The following is a 10,702-nucleotide window of genomic DNA, read 5'->3' on the forward strand; positions in this document are numbered from 1 at the left end:
TTACAAAATTAAAATAAGCAAATGAGGGCAGAAAAAGAATACCGTGTTTTTGCATGCCCACTAGATCATCAAAAGCCCTAATGAAGCAGACAGAGACCTCATTCTTATCATGCATGCTGTTGAAATCATAAGCACTTCGCTCGTCCCTCACCACTGCTGCCACACCGTTGGGGAACAAAGCCATGGTCTGGCTTAACGTTACATGCAGGCCCTGCCTCATGATTTCTTTCTCTCCAAACAAACAACGAGCAGCAATCCAAAAACAAATCTTGGGTTACCGCAGTAAGCCTAGGAAAAAACCACGAGTCCAGGTTCAGATATAACATGAAGACAGACCATGACTTAGTTTATCAGCAGGTGTGAGGAAGAAGTGGTATCAGCAGCATGCACATTCACATTAAACCAGTTTATTTCAACTATAATTTAATGTGATGTGCAAGCCAGGCCTTTTATGGCCCTTCTCCGCAATTTACACTATAAGCACAATTTCTTAGTGTGAGTGCCAAGGTGATGTTTTAACATGCTTCAAAGGCGTCTCTTTTCAGTGTTACTAGTTTTGGCTATATTTATGTAGATTAGCAAAGCAGTTCTTACCTGTGTCCAAGTGGTGAGGTTACCAGAGCAGACTCCTCTCTACAAGATACTTTCCAGGATTCATCCATTTTAGAATCACTTTGTCCCAGCTCTCCCATGACCCAATCAGGTAAACCGTCTGGGCTGCTGCTCCACACTCTTGCTGAATTTGGTTCATCAAAGTAGATAGACTACATTAAAATAAAAGCTTTTAAGTTTCCAGGAACATCTCCTAGCTTCTCTTCATAAACTATGAGTTTCCCGAACCTATGCAGCAGAAGTGATGTATTATCACCAAAATACATCTACACATATTCAGGAAAGTGTTACGGTAACCTTTTAGAAACTTGACTTTCAGTTCTAACTTATCATTGACTGTGTTTAACACAATTTATCAGCTTCTTGGCTATCTTTGCCATTTGCTTAGTATCATTTTAAAAAATCAAAAATTTATGTCAGACTCAACTGGAGTAACCTTTTCCTATTTATTTTGAAGGTCAACTTTGTATTAAACTTCTCACGTGGTTTCACCGACTCTTACCATGCTGCATTATCTCCTATATTCATATTGAAGAGCCAGAAATACAAAACCTTCATAAATGGTCACACATTTTGCTATCATCAAACAATAACACTCTCCAGCAACTTAGACCAACTACACCATACATCTGTGTTCCAGTGACACACCCGAGTACTTGTGCCTTAGCTTATGTCAGAATAGATTCTCAAATTACTCAAGCTGTAAAGCACTTTGAGGAGTTCCACAGTTCAGGTAGACAAGCAAATTTAAACTGGACCCCATTTTAAGTGTTGGAACCAGTGTACAAAGCCCTGGGTGGCATGAGGCCCAAGTATCTAATGCTTTGAGATCAGGAGGCACATCCCTACTTGCGTTTCCATGAACAGATATGGCCTGCAGTGTGGTAACATAAGGCAGTCCAAACAACAGTATCCGTATGTAGTTTTAAAAAAAACCTCTTAATTGTATTTTATTACGCTGTAAACTACCCTAGGCTTCTATGAGAATGGCATTTAGCACAGTAAAATAAACAATAGCAAAAATAAAAGGTATTTTTTAAAAAATCATATCCCAAATTGTTTTGTCCTGTTTGCCACCCCAAAAGGATCTCTGTGTGCATTCCCATAAATACAAAATAGGTATGTTAACTTGCTGACTATGGGTGAAATCCAATTAGTGTTCTTAGCACAGCTGCACTGGAGGGAGGCATCTATGAGAAGCAGCCATTTTTGCTGATTCTCCATCCCCTGGCACTCCCAAAATATTGCCCTAGAGAGGATCCCCTAGGACAGGGCAAGGGGGAATCTGCCAAAAACACCATGCCGCCTCTTGTGAGCGTGATGCCTCCTGCTGGATCAAAAGCCCTTAGGCTCATGCAATGACAACAACTATCCTTCCATAGTAAGGCACTTCATATTTACCATGTACGAAGGAAGAGTTTTCAACGTTCCTGTTTCTGGTTTCTGTGTAAAGGGGCCCTCCAGCACTCCTCTCTTCAGCATATGCAGAAGCAGCTTTCCATACAAGTTCCGGTTCTTCCTACCAACAGTACCTGCGCCCGCACCTGAAGGCTCACAAAGCTTTTTGATCCAAAGGGCACATCTCTGACGTTCTGAGAAGGGTGGGGGTGGAATGTATCAAGTGTAAGAAGCTGATATTACAGCGGTCTAAACATTTACCTTTTCAATCAATAAATAAATTTATGCCAAGCTAAAATGTTTTATTGCAAAATATAAACTTCAAAAGAAATCTTGTGTTTCCAAAGTTAGTAATAGTGCACAAACTGTTACACTTACACAGACTAATTAACACAAGGAAGCACTCAGATACTGGTAGTTTGACCCTTAACTCATGTATTTGCATGTAAAAGCTACTTATAAATTTGAAGGAAGTGCTGTACAGGCTATGAGCTGCATTCAAGCATCATTCAGCTAGTGGTAAGGCTTGCATCAGTGCAACAAGAAGTAATTTTTTGGAATACCCTTCCCCTGCAGCACAAAGACACATTATAAATATGTTCCAAGGTGTTAGGGGATACATGAAAGCAGATTTAGTGAATGAATGCAAAAAAATTGCCGACAGTATTACTGAGCAGTACCACAGAATACACCATTATAGATTTAAAGTTTGCCACATGGGATGTTTTTTATATACGTTAGAGAAAAAACTTCGAATGTGTTCAGTGTAATGCGTGAATCATCTGTATATTTTGTGTATTACAAGTTTGAATATACACCTTTATGATTTTTATACACTAAATCATACATATTTTATGTATGGATTTTCTCATACTGTATATGAAACAGATCTAAATCTTTGGATCAGATTGTGGTATAATCACAACACAGCCTTAGCAACATTTTTTTTCTAAGCATACCCCTTCAAATTCTTGTGATGTTGTATACATTTCACGGCTGTGTTGGGAGACAATAAATTAAAGCATTTTAAGAACAAGGTATTAAATTTAGTGATAAAATAGAGACATATTCCCTCTACAGAATTAAGGCCAAAATGTAATGTGTGTTTTTCAGGAACAATTTTCTATCCTCTTTATGAAAAACCACATCCTGTTACTAATGTACTGAGCCTACTTGTGAAAATATTTTAACTAGAAGAGTAAATTCAGCAACCTCTCATGGCATTACATTGGTTGTTCTTCTCTAACAAGATGTACCACTAGTAGGATTAAAAAACTGATCAACAAAATATTTATCAAGCACTTACACTTTGTAGATTACATCCACATAGTAAGTCCATTTTCTGTCTGTAATCTCTAAATTCATAAAAATGCTTTTTTCATTCATTAATAGCAATAATATTAGTTAACCTGCTATAGTGTTTGTTTGTTTTTAAGTAAGATCAGGAAGAGAAGTTTCTAAAAATCATTTGTAATTTTATAAAATGGTATAATCCTCAACAAATCCTTTAATTTTCATAATCTCTATGTGATTAATCATAAAATAACCAGAATTCTTTATATAAAAGTATATTTACATCATTAAGAAGGATGAGCTTGAATAATCAGTATTAACGGAAATGCTTAAAAGATAAACAATGAAAACAAATGTTATTATTATACACATTTGTAGCACTTTTCAGTATTTAATTTGGTAAAGCATTCATTCTATCATCTCTTCCTTCACTAAACTGACACTAGACACCAACACCTGCCCTCTAAACACAGAGCAAGTGCTGGGGAGACTGTATCCCTTTTCTTGGAACAATAACTGTTCACATCATCAAATCCTAACTTACCATATTTTATATATTTTACTAATCTCTCAATCCAATTTTATACCCAGCGAAGAATATTGCACTAGGCTTCTTCCCTATGGGTTGTATTCAACACTGTGCAAACAAACAGTTCTACTTGCGCCACAGAACTCTCCCTTCTGCTCATCTGCCCATACAGCCCCCAAATCTGCCCCATTTTGAGGGTGGGGTGGGCTGCAGGGGAGAAAAGGGGTAAAGTTCTGCTCAGGAAGCCTATGCCCTTTTAAAATGTGAGTTGGGGGGGGGCAGCTATTGGGTTGTGCTTTTTTATTTTGATTATGTATTTTGTGGTTTCGTATTTTGATTTTATTGTGTGAACCGCCCCAAGACCTCCAGGTATAGGGCAGTATATCAAAACAATCATCAATCAGCAAGCCTGTTGTGGAGCAGAAGAGTTGGATACAATCCTATGTTCCAGGGTTACTGGAGTTGGGCAGCCATCAGCACTGTGACCCTGCACTTGAAAGCCCTTCAAAAGCAAGTGACAGGACTGGATTCCCAGACTCTTCCATTGCATGAAGCCTCCACAATGAATTGAACGTCCCCATCACTATACCCACGTCTCCGAGATCTGGGTATTTTGTGTAGAAGGGAGATAGTTTTAATAGCAGCATATATTATTTTTGTTACTTTTGCTCAAGACACACAAAGTTGTTAGAATAGTCCTAGCTGCCTAGATAAAGCATGCTACAAACAGAAATCCAACTGTAAGCAATGCTTTGATATGATAAATTTACTCAGACAAAAATTCATTCCTCCCTCCCCACCATAATATTCACAACATACCATGAGTCCAAAAGATAAATTAGGACTCAGTTTATTTAACTGGTCAATTACATGGTGTTGATCATATAGCAAAGCCAATATTAAAGAGCATATATGTTTATGTTATTTGGTTTAAGTGTGCTACTGTAAAATGGCAAAATAAAATATTAAGGATAGTGTTTCATTCTAATGTTTACCTGATTTGTGAGGCAGTTTCAAAACATAAGGCTTCATATCCACAACATAGTGATCAAATTCTGAATCCAGTTTCTCCCAAATTTCTTCTTCACCACTCATTCTGCTCATTCAACAATCGGAATATAGATGTGTTTAAAAGGATAACTGGAAACACAATGCAAAAAACACAATGCAATCTTTTATTTTAAATAATATTTTATTTATACACAGCAAAGTTCAACAAGCAGGTCTCCCTGCCTGGGCCAAATATAGATTTTAACACATATAACAAATATAACACATATAACAAATTTAACAAATACAGATTTTAACTTTAACTCAGATGTTAAAGAGCAAGTAGTAGTAGTAGGAAGTAGTAGTGTGTCAACAGAACTTGACATCTAAAACAGTTGGAAGTGAGAAACTACCTGCCTCATACTCTTCTCAAAATGGCCCTCCCAAAAGGACCTGCTGACAGGGATATATATCATGTCCATCATAATTCTGGATCTGTTTCCCAAACTTGGGTCTCCAGCTGTTGTTGGACTACAACTCCCATTATCCCTAGCTAGCAGGGATCTGGATTAAAAACCGGTAACAGCGATGGCATACACAAAACCTATTAAAAGCACACACACACACACACACACACACACAAGAACCTTGAGAAATGTAGTTTATTAAAGGTGCTGGAAATTGTAGCTATGTGAGGGATAGGCTACAGTCAGAGAGACTGAGATATGAAAGCTAGGAGCTAAATGGCACCTTAAACCTAGGTTATGGCCACTTTTTTATAATAAAGCTCAAAATGGATGAACTGCAGCTAAAATATTATAAATATATAAAAAATAAAAAAAATGTCTAGTAGCACCTTAGAGACCAACTAACTTTATTCTTGGTATGAGTTATTGTGTGCTTGCACACTTCTTCTGATACCCAACACGGCTACCTACCTGAATCTAAAATATTATGTTCATTCTTCACATGACCTAGTCCCTTTTCCTGCCCACCCCCTTAATATTCTTAAGTGGATCTTTTCTCCAGTCTTCAGAGAGTAGCTGGAAGTGGGGAGACAGAAAAAGGTCCTCCTTTCCTTCCACGCTGCTGTTTTAATCTGAAATCTTAGGCGCAGTACTGTGCCCAGACCTCAGAAACTTCTCACGCTAATGAAATTCCCTGTTGCAAAATACACCTACTGGCTACAGTAACCAGACTTCTTGGGTTTAAACAGAATTTGGAGAAGACAAATAGTAATACTACTGAAAAAACTATCAGAATTATATGTGGAGTTTGTGCAGCATTTGTTAAGTATAAAATATAAATTGCTTAACCAAGTTAGAAGCTGCAGTCATGTACTGGAAAGCATGCCTCCACTGGTTAAAACGGAACTGACATTCAATTAATATGTATCATAGGCAAGAGACGTAAGATAAACACTTCATTGACATCATGTATGTACATTGTTACTCTTTTGAGTTTACTTGCTTAGCTAAATTGCTTTTCACACAGGTCAACACAGATATTTATCCTGAAAAAACTTCACCACTACTACTGCTACTGCTGCTATTATTATTATTATTACATATTATATCTTTTTATATTCCGCCTTTTTCCCTGACAGAGACTCAAGGCGGCTTACAGCTAAAACAGGAACAGCTAAAACATATTTTTTTAAAGCAACAATTAAAAAACAATTAAACACTAGTAGAATACTCTCTCTCTCTCTCTCTCTTTCTAAAAAAATGTTTATGGATACTCTCATTTTGACTCAAGAAAATCACCATTTTATAGTTGAAATCGGGGGAAACAAATACAGTAAATGGACAAAGGTACAAAGATTCATAAAATGTTTAGTGATATGCATAACCCTGCGTCCTCCCAGAAAAAAACAACAACTGTATATATGAGATCACATACAGATCATCACAAATAAAACCACCACAGCACCTGCCTTTCCTTAAAAGCATTCAGTTCCCAAAAGGCTGTTAGAAAAAGCAAGTCTTCACCTGCCAGAGAAGGCCAACAAGTCTAACTTCTCTAGGAAGGGAGTTCCAAAGTCTGGAAGCAGCCACTGAGAAGGCCCTCTCCCACAAGTATCCCTGTGAGGGTGGTGGGAGCATGGGAAGGGCCTCCCCTGAAGATCTCACAGCTCTGGCAGGTTTATATGAGGGACCACGGTATTTCAGATATCCTTGACCTAAGCCAGGCATCCCCAAACTGCGGCCCTCCAGATGTTTTGGCCTACAACTCCCATGATCACTAGCTAACAGGACCAGTGGTTGGGGAAGGTGGGAATTGTAGTCCAAAACATCTGGAGGGCTGAAGTTTGGGGATGCCTGACCTAAGCCATATAAGATTTTACAGATCCTAACCAGCATTTTAAATTGTGCCCACAAACACACCAGTCGCCACTGGAGTCGTATGCTTCCTATAACCAACCCAGGTAAACAATCTGGCCACAGCTCTTTGAGCCAGTTGAGTGTTCTGTTTAAAAACATAGTTCTGATTGCACTATTTTGTCGTTTCTCTCCCACTAACAAATCAGGCCGCCCAGAGTAGTTTACCTCCACCCTACAAGGATGTGTATATGACATGGCCGCAGCAAATCTCTCAGGCAGTAATCCTGTACACGCTTATGTCATAGTAATGCTTACCAAACATAGTGGGACACACACACAGGATTGCAGTGCTGATTTGGGATTTTCAGCGGAAAAGCAAGGACCCTGCAAGCGCAATCCTTGGCACACCTGCGCATAAATATGCCCGACAGTTCAATGGGACCCTGATCAGTGTACATAGGACAGCTTCCTTTTTAACCCCACCATAAACACGTTCACTCCAAGGTCCCCCCATCCCCAACTTCAATGGGGCCAAAAAACACCCCAATGTAAATGTGCAAAAGCCAGAGCTGGATTACCAAATAGGCAGCGTAGGCACAGGACTGGGGCCCCCTCATGCCTTTCAGACGCCCCACCACAACGGATCCAAATGGCTATGGTTGTTTTGTGCAATGAAATCGGTTTGTTGAAATTGTTGGTTGGTAAAAATGAAATAAAGTATTGCGAGATAATTTGCGGGGGGGGGCAAGATTTCGACTGCCTAGGGGTTTAATCCGGCACTGGCCCATGCCCAGGCATATGCATACCTACTGGGAAAATTAGCCCCATCCAATTAAATGGGATTTATTCCCAAGCAACTGTGCAGAGGAGGGCTGCACGCTCCTTAAGCACAGACATGACAACATAGCTCCGTTTACCTCGCGCAGTCCACGACGTCGAGGCTTTGAGCAAAGGTTCGCCCTCTGTCAGAGAAAGAGGGGGGGTTGGCACAACCCCACTTCCCCCCACACACACACCCCCACACACAAGGGCGATGCCGCAAGGAGATGCCACAGAAGTGGGGCTGCGGTGGGTGCAGTGAACTGAGGGAGTGTCCTAAACCCCACACAGGCCTCACAAACCTGCGCCTCCCTCTCCCCCCACCCCTTATTTCAGTGGGGCTGAACGACGCGACCCCGAGAAACGGGGCTCCAAGGAGAGTCGGGGAACCGGCACGGCTGCCAGGAGACCAGCCAAAATGCAACCAACGGTTCAAACCAACCCCGCCCTTTCCCGCCGGGCTCCCTCAGCTAGGGGCAGGCCCGACGGGCCCGAACTACTTCCGCTTCCGGCGCAGCGAGCTCGGCCGCGTCGGCGGGGTTGCTAGGCTACGCGGCCTGCGCTTGGGAAAAGCGGCTAGGCCTCGCCGGGAGTGGCGCCGCTTGCGGGCTGGGCAGGGAAACGCGGCAGCAAAGCGGCCGAGTTTTAAGAAAGGGTGGGGGTAAAATGGCGTGTCCCGTTTGGAGCCCTGCCATCATCAATGGGGTTTCGGAGGCAGTAGGCTCAGGTGGGCTTTTGCGGGACGGGGGTCTCGCAGGCTAAGGAGAATGGACAGACTCCTGGAGAGTTGCAGGGGGCGATGGTGGGCGCTGGACAATTATTACAGGCGGGAAATAATAATAATAATAATAATAATAATAATAATAATAATAATAATAATAATAATAATGCAGTAATAATAATAATGACAACAACAACAATGGGAGGCCAGTTATTCGTGGGATTCCTTTGCTGTGCTGTTTTATTGTGAGTGGAACAGTGTTTGTATAAGGTACGTTTGCATTGCAATGTAGCCGAAGCAAAATTCCAAGTATGTTTGGTACTTGGCCAATAAATTAATCCTTCTTCTTATTATTCCTAATAATAATAATAGTTGTTGTTGTTTATATGCCGCCCACTGGCTCAGGGCACACGCTGCCCCAGGTGCCCTAGTGGCTGGCTACGCTGCTGACCTGGGGGGTAAATTGTTTTTTGGGGGGTTGCCAAACATCAGTGATTCCTTATAGAGGTGACAGAGCAGTGCCGGATTTACGCATAAGCTAAACAAGCTATAGCTTAGGGCCCCACTCTCTTGGGGGTCCCAAAAAAAAATTAAAGGAAAAAACCTATTACTATTAATAAAAAAACTATACTATTAATATACTTCTTCTTAATTGTATTTCACTATTAATATACTTCTTCTTAATTGTATTTCAGTTCAACAATTACTTTGATAATATACATAATTTGTTATGTGCAAATGGCTTTAGATACCTATTAGGTGCATAAATTACCATATAGCATATATTCAACACAAAAAACAGCGACAATTTGTTGTTGACAAAGGACAGCTGGACATATAAAAGGGGCCCCATTACCTTCAGTAGCTTAGGGCCTCATCAAACCTAAATCTGGCCCTGTGACAGAATAATGCCCCTGCTTCTCTTCCCAGGAGCTACTGTTGGGCCTCACCCCAACCCCATTATTAAAATTCTTTTATATCTGCTTGCATTCACTTACTCTACAGTAGCCTGTATCCTGCAGTGGTGGTGTTTTTAAAAAAAAATAAGAAGACAATCACTATCTTGGGTAAAGAAGTGCTAGGGGGAAAAACATGATTGTTCTGCTGTATATTACCAAGGGCTAGAAATGAGCCTCATGTCAGCATGTTCAGTGACAGCCTGAACACTTTCTGGCTCCTTGAAGAAAGGGAAAACTTTTTTGTTTATGTTCTTCCATTATCTCCACTCTCCCACCTTTCACTGAAAGTCAGAAACGTATTTACTTAGACGTCCATCCCAATCAGTTCATTTACTTATTTATTATTACATTATATTTGTATCCTGCTTTTGGGGCAATAATTTGTCCTTAGAGCCACTCATAGCAAATGCAAATTGGATGAGGATGCTTAACTCAGCCCGGATCGCTGTCTCTCGGCTATTGGTCTCTACAGCCACAGCAGGTGCTGTAACTCTCCAATGGTTTGACTTCTACCCCAAAGGCACACTCCTCCATTGTATCCTGAGACAGATGGATGCCAACCATTTCTGTTCAATACAGTTTCAGCAGTCATTGACCAGTAAAAGTTACTAAACATCAAGTGACAACAGCTATTATTATTTATACTGTTCCATGATTAAGATCACTCATGGTTGCCAGATTCTTGATCAGCGTCCTATCCCTAAAGAAGAAAAACGGACTCCTGTGCGGCTCGGATAACCCTTTTAAACCATGATTTATGTTTTAGGATGTAATTAGGTGATATCAACATTTATGTCTTTTATTAATTTATGAGCAGAGGGCGATGTTTATGTTGCAAATTTATTGTATTGTATGTTGTTGCTTTTCTGTTTTTGTTTTGTTTGTTTTTTGTAGTTTTTGGTTGTTTTAAATTTGGAGGTTTAAGTACATATATGTTGGTATGGGAAATTGTTGTGTGATGGGCCAATGGCCGTAATAAATATCAATCAATCACTCAACTGTTCCATGAACGTACATAGTAAACATATTTCAGATAGGGATAGCTCCCCTGTGGCCC

The 10,702-nt window shown here is 40.4% G+C and overlaps 1 protein-coding gene across 6 annotated transcripts in view; it reads right to left on the reverse strand.

The window, feature by feature from the left end:
• Nucleotides 1-8,446, reverse strand: part of CEP112 (centrosomal protein 112) — a 196,765-nt gene extending 188,319 nt beyond the window's left edge. For 4 of the 6 annotated variants that reach the window (XR_004691856.2, XM_035104026.2, XM_035104024.2 and 1 more), the window contains exons 1-4: nt 8,064-8,446; nt 4,828-4,972; nt 2,014-2,204; nt 595-764 (exon numbers count right to left, since the gene is read on the reverse strand). Coding sequence is in view for 5 of the 6 variants with exons in the window: in XM_035104026.2 (XP_034959917.1) it covers nt 595-764; nt 2,014-2,204; nt 4,828-4,936 (470 nt within the window). In the remaining variant the exon portion in view is untranslated. Of the gene's footprint in view, nt 1-594; nt 765-2,013; nt 2,205-3,316; nt 3,366-3,586; nt 3,632-4,827; nt 4,973-8,063 lie in introns of those variants that run through there. The other 2 variants (XM_035104028.2, XM_060271977.1) reach the window with 2 other exon arrangements.
• Nucleotides 8,447-10,702: the final 2,256 nt, after the last annotated feature.

The sequence above is a fragment of the Zootoca vivipara genome, chromosome 2 (genome assembly GCF_963506605.1).
Source record: "Zootoca vivipara chromosome 2, rZooViv1.1, whole genome shotgun sequence".
Lineage (NCBI taxonomy): Eukaryota > Metazoa > Chordata > Lepidosauria > Squamata > Lacertidae > Zootoca > Zootoca vivipara.